The sequence below is a fragment of the Lissotriton vulgaris genome, chromosome 7 (genome assembly GCF_964263255.1).
Source record: "Lissotriton vulgaris chromosome 7, aLisVul1.2, whole genome shotgun sequence".
Lineage (NCBI taxonomy): Eukaryota > Metazoa > Chordata > Amphibia > Caudata > Salamandridae > Lissotriton > Lissotriton vulgaris.
This window is the reverse complement of record NC_141695.1, coordinates 1,287,135,011-1,287,162,123: the sequence shown is the minus strand read 5'-3', so window position 1 is coordinate 1,287,162,123 and position 27,113 is coordinate 1,287,135,011. Positions and strand designations below refer to the sequence as shown.

Genomic DNA, 27,113 nt, shown 5'->3' with positions numbered 1-27,113 from the left:
AAGCAACATGTGAAAAGAAAGTTCAAAACCCTAACATTGATGGGAGATACACTGGGGAAACATGAAAAACGAGGAAGCAAGAGAAAAAAAGACCGTCCAAAAGGGAGGCAATGGAAGGAGTAACAATATGCTGATACACAAGGAGAAAGAGAAGCAGAAATAGAAAAAAAACATAGAATCATGATGAAGGGGCCGACCCAAATCCATATCTAAGGATATGGTAAAGTGTATGCATCAACAAGTCTATGAGTTACAGGTAAAGCAAGATGAAGCAACATGGCACGTCAAATTACTGAGTAACAGGAAAGGTTTGTTAATTTACAATGATATATGTGACAACACCTGTGTAGTTATGGGTCAGAAACACGCCATTCATACAGAACAATGGATATGAGAAAGCAGAAAAAACAATACACTTTTACACCAAAATGACTGGCCAGAATGAACTGTATTGCTTACCAGGTTTATGAGAAGAGCTTGTTGACTGTAAATCTTCAATCTGAAAAAAATGTCACATTCACTTGATTACATTTGTCATATATAGAAACCTAACACAGCCATCCTATGAGGTTTCAGCATGGGGTTTATTTTATCCAGTGAAGACATTCCTCAATAGCTTTAACCAGTGTGGGTAAGAACCCACCTCAAATAATAATCACAATTCTTGTCAGGGTGTACCATAAAAGTCACCAATAAACCTGTGCTCAACCCCGTATAAACTATGACACAGAGCCATCAGGCTTAACTTAGAGGCTATGTGTAAATTCTTTAGACATTAGTCAAATAGTAATAACGTGAAAAACAATTTAACAAACTAGAGAATATTTAATGAATACAATTACACCAGAATGACACAAATCCAATAAGTAGAACCAGAAGTATTTATTTTTAAAGTTTGAGTTTAAAAAATCGCACCAAATAGCGCTAAGGGCCAACGGCAGTCTTCTGGTTACACTGCTGTGTTCGATTTTAGATTCCGTATGAGATTCCCAATTCATTCCCTTATATAGGTACAATTTGCGTTGCCCTTATATAGGCATAGAAAACCAGCCCTTATTTAGGCATAGCCCATGTTACCCAAATACAGGCATGGCCACTTACATCCGTTCATCTACGTCTCAACGATTTCTTGGAAAACCAGATTCTTAAGCCGTTAGGGACTTCCTGTTGCTTGAATATTGATTTCTCCAAGAACTCATTTATTATGCATGAACATCTATTGCTTAGGGGTTCATTCACGACGTTCATATGCCCGACTTTACGTCAATACTGGCATTCCTAAACACCTTCAAGGTATAAATATACCTTCACTTGCTATGGCAAAGCATGGTGTGGTTCGGTGCAGTTCGACTACCTATTTGCACAACGCTACAGCAAGAGCCTAAGGAAGCCAACTCTCAAGCTGACGCACTGATCAGAAGCTGTCATCCTCCTGCTGAGAAATCCAGCTCCAGTGTTTCTGACTCCCCTTGCGGGGTGTTGGAAAATCAAGTCCCGAGACAGAGATACTAACCTCTCTCATTCTAAGGTATGGAGCTGATTAGAACCTAGAGAAACCTATGGCAATTCTTGGCAAAACTAAACCTATGCTAATGTAAATGTATTGCGATTTATATAGCGCACGTATCACCCGAAGGCATCAAGGCGCTTGCTTAGGGAACCCGTCCTGTTGTTCCCTTGTGAGATACCCCGGCAGGCTATCCGCAAGGTGAAAGCCAGGCATCCCGCCGCGAGGGGCCGTTGTGGAGATTAAGCAAGCTATTGCCCAGAGTCGCAGAGTGTGAACCCGTGAATTGAGTAGGCACCGGAGCGAGAATTGTCGAGTCCATGGACATTTTAGGACTCAAGACCCCGCCGAGCCGGGAATTGAACCCTGGTCCCGGACTGACCTCTGCTTCCAGGTCTGCCTCCTCTAACCAGTGAGCCACACTTCTCCACTGACAACACTTACTTCTTCCCTGGTACTAGACCTAGGTTAGGTACACTGGGGTAAGCGTATTTTAGAAGCACTAGTTGAGTATTTTAGCCTGTTTTATTTATGTATGGATTTTTATATATGTCATAGCAACAGACAATGCTATTACAGTATTATTTTATATTACTGTTTACGCTGTACGAATTATACTTTGCATTCTGTCTAACGATTGTAGCAGTTCACCTCTCTTGCATGAGAAAGAAGACTGTTCAATAAACCCCTTTTATTGAAACGCCTGTCTCTCTATTTCTGTGCAAACTCTGTAGAAACGAAGCATGCACGATTGACTGAGTGAAATAGTTATCTATTGTTTCCACTACTCTGAAGATACGTTTGATTGGGGAAACAAAGTTGTCATGTTTATGCGGTTGTCCGAAACTAATCCCTTCTTGTTTATTTGGGAAAGTTTCTAGTGACTTCTGAGCTAGCTGGCACACACAATTAAGTTTAGTATACTCAATAGAGACATACTGACCTCAGTCCTATGTCCAATCTATAGTGTATATTATTCCAATGCGCAGAGCTTATTGGAAATATAGGAACTACACTACATGGCGCCCAACGGTTTGGTAAGGCACTAATTTAACACTAGTTACTGCAGTAACTCAGTCGTGCTTTTCTCAGAGACCCCTTTTCCGTAAAACTCCAATAGATGTCTGGAGTGGGTAAGGGATAATATCCACCATAGCTGAGTAGGACGAAAAATCCTATGTATTAGCATTTTGGATTGTCCAACGTTGAAGGATACAGTGTTCCAAAATATTGTGCACCTTATCTTTGTTTCCTTGAAACTTGCTCTGCAAACTTTCAGTCAACAAAATGTCCGATAGGGACAACAATACCGAAACCGGTAGAGCTGAAGGCGAGCAAGCCACAGCAGCTTATAACTTAACAGGTTTCCAAGCAACCGACGAGGATGCTATAGTCATTCCTCCAAATTTAAGGAAAGCCATCACTATAAAACTTATAAAACATGGCCTAACATTGAGAGGCGGTAGGGCAGTTTTTGTGATAGAGGCACATGAATATCACAAGACAGAGGTATTCTATTCATGGACAGTCTTCCCTGAAGCAAATCCAGTAACACATGTGTTTCACTTCTACAAGGAGGATGACCCACCAGAGGAATACATTCCTTTTGAGGATATTGAAATTCCACTCCCATACCAGGAGCATGAGCTCTGGTTTAAAGGCGCCCTAAAACATTTAAATCACATTACCAGGTTCGGTCCACTAGGTAGTTTTTCACAGCTAAGGGTACCCCCAATTTTTCTTTCTTTTAGGTCTAGAGGAGGGGGAAAGAGCGGAATATACACTGTAAAAAGACCTCTGGACTGACCTATCTAATTTCAACAAATTGGTATATCTAAAAAAAAACGTTTTTCTACAAGGACACAGCAAAACTATATCAATGCAAACAAGAAACAATATTTCTCATTTAGGCTTTATTTATAATTAATTTTTCTTAGTTTGTAGTTCATTTCAGAAAGCCATTTTTTTGTAATTTTTCAATTTTTTTTACACATACAAAGACAAAAAAACACATTTTATCATTCCTATATTTTAGAAAAAAGTGATTTTACAATAAGTACACAATACAGAATTTCATATAGCACCCCAACCTAAACATTCCATATTAAAAGTAAATCTAAGTAAAACAGCTTTATTCATTCATCCATGTCAGTCTCACCAATCATACTACTCATACATACTATCTCTTACATACTATGCACAAGGGATCTAGAAAAACAGACAAACAACCGAATTTGCAAAGGCCCACAATGGGGATATTATTTAGATATTATACATAGATGCCATCCTCAATTTTGCATGTGCTATCCTTCTTTTGGGGAGCCTTCTCAGTTGGATTTTCAGTTGCCTGTCAGTGGCCTACGTACGTTTTGGTGCAAAAATAAAACTATGCCACCTTCATCAGGGCCAATAAATATACAATATCCTTGGAGGTAGGGGTATCTTCACATCTGTAATTAATACAATGGTGGTACATACGTAAGTGCTGAGTCCTTGACACCCATGTTTCTTATTAGGTTAAGTTCTATTAGAGGTTAACGTGACAAGTGCTCTCAGGGGAAATGGTGAAGAAAAAAGAGAGAGGGGGGTCTCAATAGCTTTGTTATTTAGATTGAGAGTCTCTTGAAAGATTTTCAAAAGATTTTCCAATAGTCAGAAAGAAGACTATCAGTTGTGCATGAAACATAGAGAGTAGATTTACATGGGAAATTGTGTGTCCATAGAGTCCCCAGAAGATGAAAGGATTCAAGATTTTGTAGTGAACTACCACTAAGAACAAGAGAAGATATATATACTATCATCACCTACTTTTCATGTAATAGCTGCACTGTTGCAGGTTACATATTAAAATCTCAATTTTTTATTTTTCCTGTAGAGACATACATGGGGAAAAATTAGTAGAGATATGGTATAAACCTATGGATCAAACTACTCCAATATTTGGCTATTGGCTTAGATACCTGCAAATATATAGGTTCCCAAGCCAGGAAAATGCTCTTTTCTGCTTTCCACAGAACTGCAATATCTTGTTCCATGTCACAAGTAACTGTGTCTTGTATAGAATTTGCGGACACCAATCGCGTCTCTTTTCTTCTTCTTTGTGCACAGATAAAAAGGTTCTACAATTTTAAGAGTATATAGGTTTAGAGCATTGACATATGCCGGAGCCTATTACCATTCGTTAATAATGTTATTATCCTCATTGTGGTCTCACCTTATTAGTTTTTGGTCTATCTCTGGAGGAGGGAGGTCCTGTTGATAGATTTCTCTGGAGTGTTTTTCTATCTTGTTATTACTGGAGTCTCCACCCAGAGTGAGTTATCACTAAAGGGCAAACCTTAAAGCAAAAGATGGAACTATGTGGCTGCATGGTTTTTACTAACACATTTCCATGAAGGATAAATTCAAATAGAAGTAACAAACATAGGAAAAGCCTATGGTGGCGGGACAGACTGGCATACTAGTAACGTGCACAATTTGGTATCCTCCTCCTGAACAATAAAGTTATTATAAACAAGGCCAAAAGTTACTTCCTACGCGCTAGTATACGCAAATGTCGCACGTATTGTCTAGACCTTATATTTACATAGGATTAAAATTATGTTGGTTCTAATATTGTGGCAGGAGATATAACCATTCTCTCCCTAGGCTAGCACTCCGCCAGGTAGGAATGCGCCACAAGTGAGCCATTATGATCGTATTACTGTTTTTGCGGTCTATCGGAAACGCGATGCCAATTTAAAAGTATTTGCTGGAGGACTGACTATTGAGGACCCGCTACCAAATATACGTGCTTTCAAACAGTGCTTACGGCATAGTTAACCCCTTGCATGCTGATGACGGCCCCCATCCGTCATGCACTACGGCGCTCGTGTGCTGATGAAGATTCAGAAAAGGGGGTGGTGATGAACAGAGTGTCTGAATTAAGCAGACCACTCTTACCCAGTCCAAAGATCAGGGCTTGATCCATCACAGTTTTTTAGCTCACTGCACCATCCCAGCTCAGAACTTGGCTATATGCAAATTAGTCTGACCCTGGCCCAGTGCATCATGGGAACAGGGCAGACCAAACTACCAAGACAATTCTTTTACTGGGAAGGAAACAAGCTACCGGGGACCGGTTTCTGGCATTTCAGCCGTCTTCGGCCCGGCTTGCTTGAATCCTGATGGTGCAATGAGCTAGGGACTCACATCTGAGTATACCCTTCCACGCTATGGTGGACAAAAATGATTCAGAAAAGGGGGTGGTGATGAACAGAGTGTCAGAATTAAGCAGACCACTCTTACCCAGTCCAAAGATCAGGGCTTGATCCATCACCGTTTTTTAGCTCACTGCACCATCCCAGCTCAGAACTTGGCTATATGCAAATTAGTCTGACCCTGGCCCAGTGCATCATGGGAACAGGGCAGACCAAACTACCAAGCCAATTCTTATACTGGGAAGGAAACAAGCTACCGGGGACCGGTTTCTGGCATTTCAGCCGTCTTCGGCCCGGCTTGCTTGAATCCTGATGGTGCAATGAGCTAGGGACTCACATCTGATTATACCCTTCCATGCTTATGGTGGACAAAAATGATTCAGAAAAGGGGGTGGTGATGAACAGAGTGTCTGAATTAAGCAGACCACTCTTACCCAGTCCAAAGATCAGGGCTTGATCCATCACAGTTTTTTAGCTCACTGCACCATCCCAGCTCAGAACTTGGCTATATGCAAATTAGTCTGACCCTGGCCCAGTGCATCATGGGAACAGGGCAGACCAAACTACCAAGACAATTCTTTTACTGGGAAGGAAACAAGCTACCGGGGACCGGTTTCTGGCATTTCAGCCGTCTTCGGCCCGGCTTGCTTGAATCCTGATGGTGCAATGAGCTAGGGACTCACATCTGAGTATACCCTTCCACGCTATGGTGGACAAAAATGATTCAGAAAAGGGGGTGGTGATGAACAGAGTGTCAGAATTAAGCAGACCACTCTTACCCAGTCCAAAGATCAGGGCTTGATCCATCACCGTTTTTTAGCTCACTGCACCATCCCAGCTCAGAACTTGGCTATATGCAAATTAGTCTGACCCTGGCCCAGTGCATCATGGGAACAGGGCAGACCAAACTACCAAGCCAATTCTTATACTGGGAAGGAAACAAGCTACCGGGGACCGGTTTCTGGCATTTCAGCCGTCTTCGGCCCGGCTTGCTTGAATCCTGATGGTGCAATGAGCTAGGGACTCACATCTGATTATACCCTTCCATGCTTATGGTGGACAAAAATGATTCAGAAAAGGGGGTGGTGATGAACAGAGTGTCTGAATTAAGCAGACCACTCTTACCCAGTCCAAAGATCAGGGCTTGATCCATCACCGTTTTTTAGCTCACTGCACCATCCCAGCTCAGAACTTGGCTATATGCAAATTAGTCTGACCCTGGCCCAGTGCATCATGGGAACAGGGCAGACCAAACTACCAAGCCAATTTTTATACTGGGAAGGAAACAAGCTACCGGGGACCGGTTTCTGGCATTTCAGCCGTCTTCGGCCCGGCTTGCTTAAATCCTGATGGTGCAATGAGCTAGGGACTCACATCTGAGTATACCCATCCACGCTTATGGTGGACAAAAATGATTCAGAAAAGGGGGTGGTGATGAACAGAGTGTCTGAATTAAGCAGACCACTCTTACCCAGTCCAAAGATCAGGGCTTGATCCATCAAAGTTTTTTAGCTCACTGCACCATCCCAGCTCAGAACTTGGCTATATGCAAATTAGTCTGACCCTGGCCCAGTGCATCATGGGAACAGGGCAGACCAAACTACCAAGCCAATTTTTATACTGGGAAGGAAACAAGCTACCGGGGACCGGTTTCTGGCATTTCAGCCGTCTTCGGCCCGGCTTGCTTGAATCCTGATGGTGCACTGAGCTAGGGACTCACATCTGAGTATACCCTTCCACGCTATGGTGGACAAAAATGATTCAGAAAAGGGGGTGGTGATGAACAGAGTGTCAGAATTAAGCAGACCACTCTTACCCAGTCCAAAGATCAGGGCTTGATCCATCACCGTTTTTTAGCTCACTGCACCATCCCAGCTCAGAACTTGGCTATATGCAAATTAGTCTGACCCTGGCCCAGTGCATCATGGGAACAGGGCAGACCAAACTACCAAGCCAATTCTTATACTGGGAAGGAAACAAGCTACCAGGGACCGGTTTCTGGCATTTCAGCCGTCTTCGGCCCGGCTTGCTTGAATCCTGATGGTGCAATGAGCTAGGGACTCACATCTGAGTATACCCTTCCACGCTATGGTGGACAAAAATGATTCAGAAAAGGGGGTGGTGATGAACAGAGTGTCTGAATTAAGCAGACCACTCTTACCCAGTCCAAAGATCAGGGCTTGATCCATCACCGTTTTTTAGCTCACTGCACCATCCCAGCTCAGAACTTGGCTATATCAAATTAGTCTGACCCTGGCCCAGTGCATCATGGGAACAGGGCAGACCAAACTACCAAGCCAATTCTTATACTGGGAAGAAAACAAGCTACCGGGGACCGGTTTCTGGCATTTCAGCCGTCTTCGGCCCGGCTTGCTTGAATCCTGATGGTGCAATGAGCTAGGGACTCACATCTGAGTATACCCTTCCATGCTTATGGTGGACAAAAATGATTCAGAAAAGGGGGTGGTGATGAACAGAGTGTCTGAATTAAGCAGACCACTCTTACCCAGTCCAAAGATCAGGGCTTGATCCATCACCGTTTTTTAGCTCACTGCACCATCCCAGCTCAGAACTTGGCTATATGCAAATTAGTCTGACCCTGGCCCAGTGCATCATGGGAACAGGGCAGACCAAACTACCAAGCCAATTCTCATACTGGGAAGGAAGCAAACTACCGGGGACCGGTTTCTGGCATTTCAGCCGTCTTCGGCACGGCTTGCTTAAATCCTGATGGTGCAATGAGTTAGGGACTCACATCTGAGTATACCCTTCCACGCTTATGGTGGACAAAAATGATTCAGAAAAGGGGGTGGTGATGAACAGAGTGTCTGAATTAAGCAGACCACTCTTACCCAGTCCAAAGATCAGGGCTTGATCCATCACTGTTTTTTAGCTTACTGCACCATCCCAGCTCAGAACTTGCCTATATGCTAATTAGTCTGACCCTGGCCCAGTGCATCATGGGAACAGGGCAGACCAAACTACCAAGCCAATTCTTATACTGGGAAGGAAACAAGCTACCGGGGACCGGTTTCTGGCATTTCAGCCGTCTTCGGCACGGCTTGCTTAAATCCTGATGGTGCAATGAGCTAGGGACTCACATCTGAGTATACCCTTCCACGCTTATGGTGGACAAAAATGATTCAGAAAAGGGGGTGGTGATGAACAGAGTGTCTGAATTAAGCAGACCACTCTTACCCAGTCCAAAGATCAGGGCTTGATCCATCACCGTTTTTTAGCTCACTGCACCATCCCAGCTCAGAACTTGGCTATATGCAAATTAGTCTGACCCTGGCCCAGTGCATCATGGGAACAGGGCAGACCAAACTACCAAGCCAATTCTTATACTGGGAAGGAAACAAGCTACCGGGGACCGGTTTCTGGCATTTCAGCTGTCTTCGGCCCGGCTTGCTTGAATCCTGATGGTGCAATGAGCTAGGGACTCACATCTGAGTATACCCTTCCACGCTTATGGTGGACAAAAATGATTCAGAAAAGGGGGTGGTGATGAACAGAGTGTCTGAATTAAGCAGACCACTCTTACCCAGTCCAAAGATCAGGGCTTGATCCATCACCGTTTTTTAGCTCACTGCACCATCCCAGCTTAGAACTTGGCTATATGCAAATTAGTCTGACCCTGGCCCAGTGCATCATGGGAACAGGGCAGACCAAACTACCAAGCCAAATCTTATACTGGGAAGGAAACAAGCTACCGGGGACCGGTTTCTGGCATTTCAGCCGTCTTCGGCCCGGCTTGCTTAAATCCTGATGGTGCAATGAGCTAGGGACTCACATCTGAGTATACCCTTCCACGCTTATGGTGGACAAAAATGATTCAGAAAAGGGGGTGGTGATGAACAGAGTGTCTGAATTAAGCAGACCACTCTTACCCAGTCCAAAGATCAGGGCTTGATCCATTACCGTTTTTTAGCTCACTGCACCATCCCAGCTCAGAACTTGGCTATATGCAAATTAGTCTGACCCTGGCCCAGTGCATCATGGGAACAGGGCAGACCAAACTACCAAGCCAATTCTTATACTGGGAAGGAAACAAGCTACCGGGGACCGGTTTCTGGCATTTCAGCCGTCTTCGGCCCGGCTTGCTTGAATCCTGATGGTGCAATGAGCTAGGGACTCACATCTGAGTTTTCCCTTCCACGCTTATGGTGATAAGCTGATCTTTGGACTTGGTAAGAGTGGTCTGCTTAATTCAGACACTCTGTTCATCACCACCCCCTTTTCTGAATCGTTTTTGGCCACTATAGGTGTGGCAGGGTATACTCAGACATGAGTCCATTTCTCACTGCACCATCAGGATTCAAGCAAGCCGGGCCGAAGACGGCTGAAATGCCAGAAACCGGTCCCTGGTAGCTTGTCTCCTTTCTGGTGAAGAATTGGCTTGGTAGTTTAGTCTGCCCTGTTCCAATGATGCACTGGGCCAGGGACAGACTGATTTGCATATAGCCAGGTTCTGAGCTGGGATGGTGCGGTGAGATAAATAACGGTGATGGATCAAGCCCTGATCTTTGGACTTGGTAAGAGTTGTCTGCTTAATTCAGACACTCTGTTCATCACCACCCCCTTTTCTGAATCGTTTTTGGCCACTATAGGTGTGGCAGGGTATACTCAGACATGAGTCCCTTTCTCACTGCACCATCAGGATTCAAGCAAGCCGGGCCGAAGACGGCTGAAATGCCAGAAACCGGTCCCCGGTAGCTTGTCTCCTTTCTGGTGAAGAATTGGCTTGGTAGTTTAATCTTACCGATGCGGTAAAAAATACCGAATTTTTACCTACATCTCATTTACCGGTTCATAAATACCGAATCGGTAAAATTCGGTATTTATGAATCGGTAAATGAGATTTACCTACATCTGGCCCAAACTTCTAAAGAGAAGCGTTCTCATTCCCGAGGGAGGTCTCCTCAAAAGGAGCCCTCTGAAAGGATGTATAACCTCAGGAATAGGGATAATTTGAGAAAATCTGATAGATATCAAAATACTCACTCACGTTCCTGAGAAGGTAGCAGATCTAAAAATCAGACATGCCGAGGATCTTGAGGACACAACTCAAGAACGGAGAATGGGCTCAGACAATGTTGGACAGCGAAACACAAGTCACGATAGCTCGCCAGAACCTGAAGGATCTTCTTGAGACAGTGGACTTGAATGAATACATCCAAATTTAAATTACACACACCAGGGATAGTTCTCCACATAGGTTATATGAAGTAACACTCTGTATGGAGGGAGACATACCAAGAAAAGTGAGAGCACTCTTTTGGGAGTGACTTTCTAAGGGTTATGACATTCTTCTAGCTGAACAAGACTGGCCACCAGAATTTGTCAGGGAGTGCCCACATGGCGAGGACATCATTATGCCAGCCTTCTCCAACCACATTCCAATTCATTTAAAATATACTTATGCCTGGAAATGGGCAGTCGCCCAAGCCCCCGCATTATATATAAATCATGTAGGATGGGATGAGGACTTCCCTCACCATAAAATCCAATTAAAAAGTCAACCAACTGCACAAAGGCAGTACCCAGTTAAGCAAGAAGCTAAAAAACAGGTCAGGGAGATTTTAGATCAACTTGAATACCAAGGGGTGATTGAAACATGCACCTCATCAATGAACAATCCTTTGTTTCCTGTCTCCAAACCGGACAATACATATTGTCTAGTATTGGAATACAGACATCTAAATTCTTGTTGCAAACCATTTGCTGTGCAAAATGCACACAGTACGGCATTAAGGAATAACATCGTGCGTAAAAAATATAAAACCACATTAGATATTTCTAATGGTTTCTTCTGTCAAAACACTGCACCTGAAAGTAGGTATTTAACCGCTTTCTCAATAATGGGGCCAAAGCGTCACTTCTGTCGTCTCCCTCAAAGATTCAAGAATAGTCCTGGGTTATTTTCAGCAAGGGTAACAGAGTTACTACAAACGTATGATGATAAGGCATTGTCATATGTCGATGACATCTGACAGACGTTGACTTGGACAGGCACTTGAAAAGGGTGAACACCATTATACTGGGCTCCGCCTCTGAAGGGTACAAATACAATTTTAAGAAATCAACAATTGCCCATCTCAACGTCCTTTTCCTAGGTTATAAATTATCAAGTGAAGGCAAAAGCCTGGCAGACAACTTTTTAAAAAAGTGTGTGCTACTCCAACCTCCAAAAACTCTGAAAAACTTAGTCAATTCTAGGATTCCTACATTTCAGAAGAACTTATTCTAAATTGGGGGGGGGGGCTAGGTGGCGCACAAGCGGAATGGCCACCGTGTGGTGAGGCTCCTGCTGACCGGCTACATAATCCTTCATATATCCTACTCTTCACCTGCATGTAGAGCAATAACTTGCAGGGTGTGACTTCTGCCGACTTCGGGATCCTAGCGGTGCAGTTATAGGAGCTGCAGGAGGAGCTAATGTGTGCTGGTGAGCGGGAGTAGCGGCAGGCGAACTATCTGCTCGCTGCTCCTGGAGCTGCTGGACAGTGTGCCCGGCCACGGGAGGCCCCAGCTCGCCACGAGGGGACTAGGCCGGATTGCCGGAGAGCGACAAGATCTGCGGAGGAGGCCGGCGCTGAGAAGGACGGCTGTCGCTGTGCATCATGCAGAAACTCACTGGTGAGTGTCTCTGAGTTGTGTTAAATAAGTGGCTTCCCCGGGGATCTGAGAGGGACGACTCGGCCTCCTCCAGCGAGTGAGACACGGCAATTTTGGCGATGTTCACTGCGGCCCATGTTCATGCTGATGCCCGGTCTCCGTGCTGCTTGAGATGCCTCCCGCTGCTGCCTGTGATATCTGACTGTGCAGGGAGGGCTAATTCTGGGTGACGGCCATGGCTCTTGGGAGATTGATTGGTGGCTGCTGGACTGGACTAGGTGGTGGCGGTGGATGAGCTGAGGAGGTGCCACCATTTTCCCCTACCCACGGTGAAGTCTGTGGGTGCGAGATTCTGCACTACTCTCAGGGTGAATCAGCTGCGGTGAGCAGTGTGGAGGGGACGCTGCGGCTGGCATTGCAACAGGCGCTGGCTCCTCACACCAGGTATACTCTGCCAGAGATTAAGGGACCAGGGATGAGCAGCGTTGAAGGCGTACTACCCCCGTGGAGAGTAACACGGAGGCCTCGTGTGCTGGGCAACCCCCTGGGTGTGTGGGGTTACGCGCTATAGAACATGTTGGAAGGTACAGGTGGCTGGGGACCGTCTGCATTGCTGGTTGCCTGTAGACCCTTTCAATATCAACACTGGGATAGATGAAGCTACCAGGCGCGATTTCTAATTGGCAATAGTGACAGAAGGAAGAGTCGTCCACTACTGGGGGCGCGGATTGAGCACTAGAGTGAGAGGTGCCATGAAGGGTTGACCCTGGGTCCCTGGGTCCCCACAACAGAGGGCAGCTGTGAGTGACTAATGCCGGAGGGGTGACAGAGCGGGATCCGGATCTATAGGGTGTGCGGCTGGGCCCAGAATTAGGATGGGGCGGATGGATGCTCGTCAACCGAAGCTTATGTTTGAGGCTAAAAAGGCTAATAAACAGCAGACTGCAGCAGAGGGGGCTGGAGCAGAAGCCTCTCAGCAGGATTCCCACCAAACATCGAGTGACGATCTTAAATCGTTCTCACAGAAGTCAGGCAAGGGTTTGCGACCATGGCGGACAAAATGGATACGGTCTCTACCCGAATGGATGCCATAGTGCGCACGATAGAGGGGCATGAGACGCGCATTAAGGAGGTGGAACAACGAGTCCCAGATGTAGAGGACACCACTGCCCAGATCAAAAATGCGACGACACAGATGGACAGGCTACTCAAGATAATAGCGGCAAAGAATGAGGACAAAGAAGCCTGCAGTCATAGAAACAACATTCGTGTTCTTGGAATTCCAGACAGTACAGGCACAGGGCGAATGGAGGAGTATATTGAAAAATTGCTCAAGGCTGTGGTGGGTGCCGATCTGTTGTCTCCTCAATTTGTGGTGGAAAGGGTGCATCGATCGCTGGGGGCGAGACCCCCCTGGTAGCCCTCCCAGGCCTATCATTGTTCACCTATTAAATTATCGGGGCAGAGACGTTGCTTTAAGAATTGCTAGGGAGAAAAAACTGTTAACGTATGATAGTTTTATCTTTCACAATGTACCCGGATTTTGCAACTCATGTACAAGAGGAAATTTTTGGGAGTAAAACAAAAGCTCAGGCAAGCTCAGATAGACTCTACTTTATTATACCCTGCTCACCTTCATGTTACTCATCAGGGGACACAAACATTTTTCACTAATCCACAACAAGTAGAGGATTACTTGAAACAACTCAAGAAGCAGAAACGATTGCAGCGGGAACTGGAGGACTCTCCTAGATCGCAGTCCCGGAGGATAATGAGGCTCTTGGAGCTTGGCTCTCTTGCTCTGTATTGGAACATGTCATGCCTTGCTATAATGGCTAGTAGCCTGAATGATGATAGAATGGTGGGTTGAGATCATTTACACATCCGCTGTGTAGCCATTGGGTTGTAGAGATTGCAGAAGGTGTGAGAGCCAATTGAACTACCAGTCACCCTCGGGTTTGACCTTGAAAGTCGCAATTCATCGACGTGGCTTCTGGGCTAACAAGATGTGTCAGTGGGCTACCTAGGTGCATTTCCCACCAGGGAGTACCCCACTTTTGTTGCTATCTTAATGATACTTCTCAGTAGTCTTCCCTTAAGTTTCGGGGGGATGATCTGGGTCCAGTTGGCCTACCTGAGAAGAAGTTGAGAAATCGGGAGGGGGGTGGGTTGTGTACTACTGGCATGATTGGGATGCTTCTGTGGGAGGGGGATGGATGGGGGGCAGTTTGTTACGATGATACTAATATGCTAGTCACTGGAGATATCTATGCTTTGTTAAATGTACGAATAATGGGGTGTCCGCATGCGCTGCAGGTCGACCAGCTCGGCTGGGGGACAAAACTCTTAGAGTGATCTCATGGAATGTACAGGGCCTTGGGGGTCCAAGAAAGTGGAGACAGGTGCTGGCCTCTCTTGATAGGCGACAGATTCATATAGCACTCCTACAAGGAAACCCACATTGCGCCATTGAACTCATTTGCTAGCCGTTGGGCGGGCTGTCGGGCGTTTTCCTCCTATTCCTCCTATGCCCGGGGCACAGCAATACTTTGCAGTAAACATATGCGCTTTGACCGGATGGGGGAGGTGGAGGATTCACAGGGCAGATATGTCATCCTTTGGGGGCGACTGGCTAGAGATACGGTAACAATCGCTAACTGTTATGGCCCTATTTCAGACTGCCCAGAATTTTTTACTGACTTATGGGGTAAGATTCTATCAATTGGGTCCACTCAGTGTTATTTGGGGGCGGTGATTTTAATGTGGCACTAAACCCACAACTAAACAGGTCCAATGCGGTTTCGCAGCATTATACTAGAGCACAGGAGGTTTTGCAGGGCATAATACTGGAAGGGGGGTTGATCGACAGTTGGAGACACAGATGGGGGCGAGGTGAAGTGGGGCAGGTACAAAATAAGTTTCGCACACTTTTAACTGAATACTAAGATGCTGCACACAGAGAGGTAAAGTTCAGGGGGAAGTATTGAACAGTGCGCAAATATGGGGAGGGTGACAGGCCAGGGAAGGTGCTAGCTGCACTAGCGAGGGGGCCTTGTTTCAACACCCATGTGCTGGAAATACAGGAACCGGGAGGGGCTACACATAGGGATTCGCTACAAATACTGGAGGTATTTGTCAAGCATTACACAACACTATACACCTCTCAGAGAGGGATGCCATTGACCTGGAGGACTTCACGAAGGATGTTGCACTAGGTTGGCTTGGGGATACACAGCAGAAGTTCCTTAGCATCCCTTTTGAATTAGACGAAAGTAAGGAAGCTATTATGCAGCTTCACAATGGGAAGGCACCGGGTTCAGACGGCCTTCCGGCTGAATTCTACAAGGCCTATATTGACGTCATGGCGCTAGTATTGAAGGAAGTTTATGAAGAGTCCCTATAGATAGTAATACTCCCTGCTTCAATGAGAGAGGCGATAGTTACATCGTTATTGAAACCGAGAAAACCACCAGAGTCTTGCAACTCCTATAGGCCATAGTCACTGATGAACTGTGATACTAAAATAATGACGAAAGTGTTGGCTAATAGATTGTTCCTCCTACTTGATAAGCTGGTACTACCTGATCAATCGGGATTCGTGCCTGGTAAGGCAACCTCCCATAACCTTAGGATTATGGGAGCATTGCTCCAGAATGTAGCGCCAGATTTCCCACTTGCCTCAGTTTTTTTGGATGCAACTAAAGCATTTGACTCGGTGGAGTGGGATTATCTATTTGGAGTGCAACGGAGAATGGGTTTCCCAGAGGTATACCTTTCCTGGATTGCTCTATTATATAATCGCCCCACGGCTCGAGGGGCACTCGTCAGGGCTGTCCGTTATCGCCGCTCCTTTTTGCCCTAGCGGTGGTGCCCCTGGCTTGTAGGCTGCGGCAGCTGCATCAAGACACGGCATTTCGAGGCTGCCTACAACAAATTCTAATCTTGCTGTATGGGGATGACATTACCCTTTATATTAGAGATCCCCAACAGAATATTAACCCCATTTTATGTGAGTTTATAAAATTTGGTCGTTATCGGGCATCAGCATTAACTGGGGGAAGTCACAGGTTTTCCCTCTCACCCCGGCGGTAAAGCAATTCCCATTGAATTTTCTGATAGAGTGGCGTGACTCGGAACTACGGTATCTCGGAATACACGTAACCCAAGATAAGGACAAAACTATACGTGCAAATTATGGTACAGCCATCACACGGCTTAATGCCAATGTTACTAGTTGGATATCATTGCCTCTGTCGCTCGCCGGGAGAGCTTCTCTTATTAAAATGATTGTATTACCTCAGTTTCTTTATTTATATCTTAATATCCCTTACGACCCGGGCGTTTTTTCTTTAAAACATTGCGCACTGAATTGCTTAGGCTCTTATGAGGGGGGAGGCGGGCAAGACTTAGTTGGTCGACACTAACGAGGCCATATGAGCAAGGGGGTTTGATGTTCCGGATTTTGAAATTTATTTTTTAAGTGCGCGGGCGCACTATGCTTATTACTGGATCTACTCTCCTCGTTACATGCCACAGGTAGCAGTAGAGGACTGGCTTGCTGCTCCAATACCATTAACTGGCGTGATATATGGGCCTGCCAGCACACGAGCAACACCACCTTCGACTGTCACTGGCATGGTGGATGCCTGGCATCGGATTGCTACTCTGCTTGACGTGCCTCTACTTTATTCCCCCCAGCTCCCATTGTCCTATCATCCAGAGTTATCACTATTACACGAGAAAGGCTTTCAGAACCTATGTGCGCGTGCACATGTAACCACCTGGGGAGATCTTTTTCATGAAGGGGTGTTTCGTTCCTTGGACCATCTCTTGTCAGGGATGCAACCTGCACCCTTAGATACATTACTATATATTCGGCTTAAACAGGGGCTGCGTCTATTCTCCCTGATTTCCCACAAGAATCGGCATACCTTCTCCCCTTACACCACATGTTGGGCACCTCAGATGGGAAACATCTTGTGTCAAGATTATACAACAGCATCTGTACACATAGGGCAGGAATAGAGAGTAAGTCCCGACTACATTGGGGTGAAGAGTAGGAGCGGGGGATTACCGACAAGCAATGGTGATACTGTTGTGTGCAGACGGCACAAATTTCATGTAGCGGCATGTTGCAAGTTATACATTATAAGTATCTGCATAGTTTGTATTATACACCGGCAAAGAAATTGCGATTCAAAATGGCAGATAACGATAGGTGCCTACCGTGTAAGCAGACAGGGGCAGGATTTCTTCACTTAGCGTGGGAGTGTCCGTCTATACAGGAATATTAGGAGCAAGTCCTAGCAGCTTTGGGCACAATGATTGGCCAGGTCTTGGAACGGGATCCGTTGTTAGCAATGCTGGGGTATACGGCACAGATACCTACACAGCATAGAGAATGTGTTGCTCTCTCACTATTACTTGCCAAACGTAGGGTGGCCTGCAGATGGGGCAGGGGCCGTGCCCTGAAATTTAAGGAGTGGATAACAGACCTAACTTATTGTCAAGAACAAGACACCACGTATGCTGAATTACTGCCGCTGGCCTCCAAGTCCAAAGATATCTTGGGGGCCGTTGCAGGATTGTCTCCGATTACAGGGCGCTGAGGACACAGATGACGAACTCTGTGATGATTAATGAGTTTCCTCTCTATGAATGAGTAGAATATGGGCCCTGGCATCTGATCAAATGTGAGTCACATATTATTTACTGCTTAGTGTCGTATTCCTTATTGGGAGCACTATAGAGACATGACTGTGCATCTCCATTATATGTTATCTGGTTGACATATTAAGCATGGAAAATTATTGGTGGAACAGCTTTGTGGTGGCTGAGTATTGTATCATTGTGACATTGTTCAATATAATGTATTGTGAAATTAACTTGAAAACTAGAAAATAAAGTTTAAAAAAAAAACTTACATTCTAAATTACGCAGAAAGGATTAAATCTCTCTACGAATGAATCAATCCTGATTTTAAAACAGTACATTGGACACAAAGCACACAGAAATTTTGCGTTAACTCAAAACAGACATGCTAGCAATTAAACATTTACAAACACGCGTAAACGTACGCAACTTAGTCATCCCAATCATTCCAGGACAATGCGGATTCACGTACTTAACCTTTAACGAAGGTGAAAAAGTACCAATAGCTTACAAATCACATTTGTACACTCAAGCAGAAATAAAATTCACTTCTACAGAAAAAATTCTGATAGCTGTTCAAATTGCTGTAGCAAAAGAGAGAGCCCTCGCACAGGGAAAGTGCATTATGGTCGTAACACCTGTACCTGTCTTAGAAGCAGTGACACAAGCGAGCCTTCCAAATGATAAAGCTTTACATCCGAGATGGATACCGTGGGTTAATTCTCTTGCTGCAACTGACGTTGAATACGTTTTTGATCCTTATTTGAATACACAAGCATTTTTATAATACAAACAAGAATGTCCTCTGCCTAGTGAAATTCTCCCTCTTGATCAGTATGAATGTATAATTTATACTGACGGATCAGCTCAACCCGCTACGGGGGGTGGGGGGGTTAAACAAGCATATGGTGCGGCGTTAGTGATCGTTAAAGGTCGTTGGCGCGATGGCAAATTCAGATCAATGGTCACTAAAACTCAATCCTTAGGAGATTGTACAGCTCAGCGAGCTGAACTACAAGCATTCAAGATGGCACTTGAAAATACGGATCGTGAATTCCCCGCAATCATAGTGTGTGATTCTTAATATTGTGTTCAATCTTACAATGAATACTTGCAGAAATGGCTTCAAAACGGATTCAAAGCTGCAAAAGGTGGCACAATCAAGCAAGGACTACAAAACATTCACGTGATACACACGCTGAGTCATCAACGTGATGGCGTTCACTTTGAAGGCAACTCATTGGCTGAAAGCCGCGAAGGCAGCTGTGCAAACTGCTTCCGTAGCTGCAATAACTCGTTCAAAAACGAAAATAGACGGCAAAATAATGCTAGCTGTCAATGCCACAAGCAAAGGCAGCGAGCGGTGCAGCGTTACCTAAAATGTTTCCACTCAAATACTCGTATATAATTGATGCAAACAGCGTTCCTTTTGCTCGAATCCCTGGAGTGGGGGATAGAGTGATTCCAAACAGGAAACGTAGAGTAGCTTTGATATACGAAGCACATTTGGGAGAGGGTCTGATACATCAAGGGATCTCACAAACAATCTTAACTGTAAAAGAGACGTACTGGTGGCCAGGAATGAATGCTCACATCCATATGTTTGTCATTGACTGCATAGACTGCAATAGAGATCGCAGCACAGAACGTCGCCAGATACCTCACTATAGCATAGCAAGCCCAGTACAGACACCATTATTACACAGCTAAACAGCATTAGACTATCTACATGCAAACGTCCCAGTGGAAAAATGCAATCCCATAAAAACTAAGACTAGGTTCATTTGGATGTTGGCTCAGCGCTCGGCTGGCGCTCAAACTGTTATAAAATACTTGCGAGTCCTTATCTGCACATACGCAGTCGGCACGCTACATTTTGACCAGGGTCCTGCGTTTAGCTCTCAAGCTTTCAAGGAGGCCAGGGCCAAATTGGGCGTTGCATTGCGGTCACTCCAGTCCATTCTATCCTGAGGGAAATTCGGTTGTGGAGAGAAAAAAACAGGGCATAAAGCAATCTATAACAGCTAGGGTATTAGGTTTGGGTGACGGGTGAATCAAACATCTAATAAGTGTCCGACGTAGTCTTAATAACATGCCAAGAAGTTCTCTAGGGGGTATCACTCCATATGAAGTACTTTTTGGAACTAGACTGTTGGTCGTGGACCTTGATTGTCAGACATCAGTGGTGGACCAAAAGACATTTGATATCAAAGATCGTTTGGCTGTTTTACAGGACTTAAAAGAAATAAGAACAAAACAAAGTAACGTGATCCTGAAGCCAACCACCGCTGAGGAAAAAATGACCGTCCCAGCAAGGCCTGTCTGGATCCCAAAGCTTGGTGATCTAGTCAGAGAAAAGATCGCGGACAAGAAGCAGTTTGGGCCTTCTTACGGACAACCAGTACCTGTCCTAGCAATCCACGGATCAAGAACAGTTTTACTGCTACTCCTTGCTGGTAAAAAGGAGAACATGTTTGTGTCTATCGACCTGATTAAACCGCACTATGTGGCCGATACTAAGCAGTAGGCCAAGTGGACTCTGACCAAGTAGCAGATGCCCTACTCTAGCTACTATCCAAGAGGTTCAAACTGAGAGACTTATCACCTTTGAAGAATCTGCAGTGCGACAAGAAGGAATTAGCAACAAAGCTATGGAACTTGTACCTCTTGAGACCCAAATAACAGTTCGTCAAGAAACACCTGTCTATAACGAAGTAGCATCTGTCTACACAAACGTAACACGTGATCCTGTGGTTCCAGCGATTTCAACGAATCCTGATGCAATCCCAACAATTTGCTGAACTTCCTCTGGCTATTTCATTAACTTTGATACTTTTCTGAGGATCCGAGCGAACCTGAAACAACGCCAGTAAAAAGAACTTTCAACGAACAAGCAAATGACCTTTTTCATCACCTGGAAAATACTTATCTGGTTTCACCATGGATTGAAGTTTGGATTGTGTTGGGTGTATTTCTTTTTTTTTCTACTTTGTTTGACTCTGGTGATCACTCTGGGTATGCTGGTAAATGGAAGAGATGTCAAACTGGACATAGCAACTAAGAACATCAACTTACTCCTCAAGCCACACAAATTGTCCCATTGTTAACAGAGAGACTTGTCATCAGTGAATATCACAGCCGTTCCTATACCTGGTGGTATAGCTTGGGACAAAACAGAATATGACATCTTGGCCAGTTGGAGCTGTTGAAGATTCCACACTTATTCAAGATTTCATTAAGTGACTTTGTTTCATTTAGTACCTTTTCTGATGATTGGGACTACGAGACTGTTAATAATATGATGTCAGACCTAGAAATTTCTGTAGTATTTACAAATCATGAATATTTAGAAGGTTCATCTGACTATGAACAAGCCATTGTTATAATGATTATGGACATCATTTCTTGCAGAAATCTGCAAATCTTAGAAATGTATTAATTTATAACCAATGGGAAAATTGTCCTACACTACCAAAGGGTAGCTCAAAAACATTTGCAATTAAATTTCCGTACTTTTCAGGGTTCAATGTATCCAATGCTGGATCGTTTTACTTTAAAAATGTAAACCAAACGGGAATGAAAAGTATGTTGACAAATAACAAACAGATTTATTCTGCAGCCTTTTATGCCCAACTGTCTAAACTAGGTTTTGACTTTTGGAACGGCAACATTGAGACAAAAACTGTCTGGGGTACAAAAGATTGGCAGGTACAGGGTATAGAAGCTATGTTTAGAGCCTGTCTAATCCCTGAGCAAATTATGTTTTTGAATTACAATGTCCAACAGATGTCTTGCCTTGGGCTAGCCAAGATCAAAGACATGAACAATCCGTCCATACCTACACCTACACCCGAGGATGATAACACTTCAGAGGGGGAGGTCGATGTACTTACCATTTTGTTTCACAACAGAACAGATCCAGATTGGAATAAATGGTTAATCTGGCCCACAGACACAAACAACTGTCAAGATAGATTCCTGAACAAAACACAGGGTTTCACATTCAATAGGCCAGATCCAAGATATGTTCAAAGACAGCATCCTGGAATAGTAACAACATACAGTGTAGGGAAACTCTGCCTTGATTGACTACAAAGATATACACTTAAGGATGTAAAACAACACTTATCTGTACTTAAAGATGAAGCTGATTTTAGGGAATTCTTGCTAGGACCAAGAACACCGCGTCATAAACGTTTTGTATTTGCCGGTATCTATGCTGCTTATAATGAAGCATGGAAGATTACGCAAGCAGTGACTGCAGAAAGAATACTAGAAATTTATCGTATTAATTTAGAGAAAACTCCCTCTGTGGTTGGCAATGGGTTAACGACTCTGTCATCCATGATATATTCATTTGACAGCATAGCGTCTTCTGCCATAGACATCATGGAACAGGACTTGGTAAGTCGCAACTACGTTCTATCATGCTATTAGGCTGGACGTTGCAAAACCTTTGTTCAGGCTATGTGTATTGGCACTTAATCAATACTACGTCACTGTTTTCAGGATTCAATCTGACTGATAAACAGATCAAATTGGCACAACGGGGAGCAGACTCTACAGTGCTGCGCATTGAAAAACTGGAAAGATTGATATTTACGATAGCAGAAAAAACAGCTATTGAATGGATAATACATGGAACAATCACTATGCCTGTTGCAATTTTTCATTTTCAATATTGCCTAAAACACATACCAGCAGGCACATTTGAAAGGTTGAGTAAAGAATACATCAAGACATCCTGGGAATTACCATACACACACAAATGTTGGAGTGGGGGCCATTAAGTGTTTCTTAGCGGGAATAACTGTGAAAAAACGCACTAAGCTGTTCTCTCCTTTGTCAGGGTATAAACTTACATGGGGCCTGCGATGGTTCTTTTAACAACTTATCCTGCCTCCTGCAAGGTTCACCAGCTGCGGTGATTGATCCAATTTTTGGACAACTTTCAAATGGAAGTTACCTCATGTTGAACGATCACAGCTGCTGTGGCATGTTGCCAGGTATACCATATCTAGTAACTGCGTCAGCCAGGGTCACTTGCTGTATGCAAGTATTGTTTCCTAAACCCAAGACAGACAGGGAGTCGCCTTTATGGCCTTCAATGAACATCTCTTCTATACAAATTGATACTGTAAGCAGAATGAATGCCATTCTTTCGCAAAAAACTGCCACTGACCTCGGCCAAAGAAACTTATGATCTGCTATTCGCAAGGACTTCTGCAGAGATACATGCCCTCCTAACTACAAACTGCCCTATACATTTCTCAGAAATGTTAGGTCATATCTTAAACATGTCTGATACGAGTGGTATTGTAGATGTATTTAAGACTGTATTTTCTGGACTGTTAGCACCCTTTAAAGCAGTCCTAGGAATATTTCCAAACTTCGTGCACTCTGTGTTTGGCAAACTGCCCCTCCTTTTGGGACTCGTTGCAGGGATACTATTTTTGCTCCTACTGCTGCGATATTGCAAGCCAATTCACCAGCGACACCCAGTTCTCCATGGAGACAACTCTACTGGCGATGAAGTGTCATGAGCGCATCGTCCAAATTTTGGACTACCTCATCTACGAGAATTAAATACCACATGGTTTCTGTCATTCAGACCAATTTGGCAAGACTGCATCTTACCTGTTCTACGCTGCCTGTTATGCGGAGAAGAATGCGTGTTAGAAACACGTCTCACACTCCCATCAGTCATGCCAACGGATGTTGATACTTTGCCTGAACCGGTAACAGCCCATGCTCTGTGTTATCCCAGCGGCTACCAATTCTGATGACGGCATTCATTGAGATCTCACAGATGCAAATTGCAACTGCTGAGGTACGAGAGGAAACAGGCACCATCCAGTACGAATGTTGCTAATGCGACCAATGCTGACGGCGATGCTTCACATCTCTGTGTGGTTAATCTTCTCAACTTTCGCCTACAATGGTAGATGACTTTTTGTCAACAGACATAGAAGATTTCATGTTTTCTCCAAGCCCCAACACTGACTTTTGATTTGGCACACAGTGTTCTGAGAGACTTTGAATTTGACCTTCATTTTTCAAAAACAAAGTTCTAACTTTGGAGCTCTTTTTCCTATGATTAATTTTTTTTCTCCAATTTTGTATTTTTCCGTTTTTGCCACAAGTAATTTGCTTAACGTAGAACTAGTCATAGAGAGCAAGAATTATTTGAACACTTCCAGAGACAATGTTTGACCTTGTCCACATACAAACAGTTTTATGTAATCTGACATGAAATGGTTTCGGCACCTTTTCTTCTGTATTTACTGCCATTTCATAACTGTATGTTTTCATGATTCATTCAGTTAGCATTTGAATGTCAAGAAATATGCTTCGAATGAAACATTGCTTTTAATGCGTACAACACCAACGCTTCTTTTATGTGTACAACCATTACCAATGCATTTTTATGTATTTCGGGTGGGCTTTTCACACTTCATGTGTAGATAGCTTTTAGATATGTTTAAACATCTTTAGAACTTTGAATTTAGTAAACGTCATACATAAGAAAGTGGAGTGGGTGTTGTGTCGACCCCCTCAGCCTGGGACGACTCCTGGTGGTCGACCACACTGGGAACAGCACCAACACCCACCGACCACACATGCAACCTAGGATTCACCCTCAACTCCTCCCTCTCCATGTCTAAACAGGTCAACGCCGTCTCCTCCTCCTGCTACAACACCCTCTGCATGCTCCGCAGGATCTACAAGTGGATCCCGACCGAAACAAGAAAAACTGTGACACAGGCCCTCGTCAACAGCAGACTGGACTACGGCAACGCACTCTATGCAGGAATCCCAGCTAAACACCTACGACGACTACAACGCATCCAAAACGCCTCCACCCGACTGATTGTCAACGTCCCCTGCCGCAGCCACATCACCCCCATCTGAGATGCCTCCCTGTCGACAAGAGGATCACCTTCAAGCTCCTCACCCACGCACACAAAGCACTCCACAATGCCGGACCAGCCTACATGAACAGCAGACTCAGCTTCTACATCCCCACCCGCCAGCTCCGCTCCGCCGGCCTCACCCTCGCCGCTGTCCCCCGCATCCAAAGAATGACCTCCTGCAGCAGATCCTTCTCCTACCTCGCCGCCAAGACCTGGAACACCCTCCTCACCCACATATGGCAGACCCAAGACCTACTCACCTTCAAAATACTCTTCAAGACCTGGCTCTTCGAGCAGTAGCAGCATCCCCCCCCCCCAGGCCTTGAGAGCCACTCGGGTAAGTCGCGCGCTCTACAAGTACTCAGATTGATTGATTGATTGATTTTAGATTCTGTATGAGATTCCCAATTTATGCCCTTATATAGGCACAATTCGCGTTACCCTTATATAGGCATAGAAAACCAGCCCTTATTTAGGCTTAGCCCATAATACCCAAATACAGGCATGGCCACTTCCATCCATTCATCTACGTCAAAACAATTTCTTGGAAAACCCGACTCTTAAGCCGTTAGGGACTTCCCCTTGCTTGAATATTGATTTCTCCAAGAACACATTTATTATGCATGAACATCTATTCCTTAGGGGTTCATTCATGACCTTCATATGCCCGACTTTACGTCAATACTGGCATTCCTAAACACATTCAAGGTATAAATATACCTTTACTTGCTATAGCAAAGCACAGTGTGGTTTGGTGCAGTTTGACTACCTACTTGCACGACGCAGCTCGCTATAGCAAGTCCCGAAGGAAGCCAAGTCTCCAGCTGACTCACTGATCAGAAGCTGGCATCCTCCTGCCGAGAAATCCAGCTCCAGTGTTTCTGACTCCCCTCGCGGGGTGTTGGGAAATCGAGTCCCGAGACAGAGATGTCAACCTCTCTCATTCTAAGGTATGAAGCCGATTAGAACCTAGAGAAACCTTTGGCAATTCTTGGCAATACTAAACCTATGCTAAAGACAACACTTACTTCTTCCCTCATACTAGACCTAGGTTAGGTGCACTGGGGTAGGCGTATTTTAGAAGCACCAGTTGAGTATTTTATCCTGTGTTATTTATGTATGTATTTTTATATGTATTAGCAACAGACAATGCTATTACAGTATTATTTTTATATTACTGTTTACGCTGTACGCATTATACTTTGCATTCTGTCTAATGATTGTAGCAGTTCACCTCTCTTGCATGAGAAAGAAGACTAGTCAATAAACCCCTTTTATTGAAACACCCGTCTCTCTATTTCTGTGCAAACTCTGTAGAAACTGAGCATGCACGATTGACTGAGTGAAATAGTGATCTATTGTTTCCACGACTCTGAAGATACTTTTCGATTTTTGGGGAAACAAAGTTGTCATGTTTATGCGGTTGTCAGAAACGAATCCCTTCTTGTTTATTGGAGAAAGTTTCTAGTGACCTCTGAGCTAGCTGGCACACAAAATTAAGTTTAGTATACTCGAAAGAAACATACTGACCTCAGTCCTATGTCAAATCTATAGTGTATATTATTCCAATGCGCAGAGCCTAATGGGAATATAGGAACTACACTACCACACATGACAGGAGCAAAATTAAATGTTTAGCCCAACCCTGATGGTACATTGGTAGGATACAGGGACTAGGTATTTCCTGGTTGGAAAGTTACCTTTGCACAGTGTTTAGACAAAATAACATGTTTCTAATATTGTGATACCTAAATTTAATGTCAAGAGTATCATTAGTACAAACAATTGTGCATAGGAATATCACTTTAAAAATAACCTTTTTATTTAAGTAATATAATTTAAAATACTATAATGATATTTAATATTGTTTACTTTAATATAGTAAAAAGTCTTGTTTTTGCACTACTTTATTATATATTTTAAATATTGATTTTAGGTTTTAGTATTATAAGTATAATTGTTATTCATTTTGTGAAGTGTATTTTGCAATTTAAATGTTAACGTTTTTCTGAAGATAAATGAGTAATTTATAAAGTAGTGGTTGGTTGGGTTTTTAGAGGAACATGTTGGGAAGTAAATAAAATGATAAACATTATAATGATATTGGTAATTAATTTTGTATTGTAAAACAAATATTTCATTGATTAATAATTATGTAACTTGTTGTACATAAAATAAAAGGTATTTTATATATTAAAGTTTTATTTGTTATTTGTAATGTAA

At 44.0% G+C, this 27,113-nt stretch overlaps 1 protein-coding gene across 1 annotated transcript in view; it reads right to left on the bottom strand.

The window, feature by feature from the left end:
• LOC147703423 (interferon-induced very large GTPase 1-like) overlaps positions 1-27,113 on the bottom strand; it is a 406,840-nt gene that overhangs the window by 63,545 nt on the left and 316,182 nt on the right. The window contains exon 3 of the mRNA XM_086928923.1: positions 460-499. Coding sequence (XP_086785049.1) covers positions 460-499 — 40 coding nt within the window. The remainder of the gene's footprint in view (positions 1-459; positions 500-27,113) is intronic.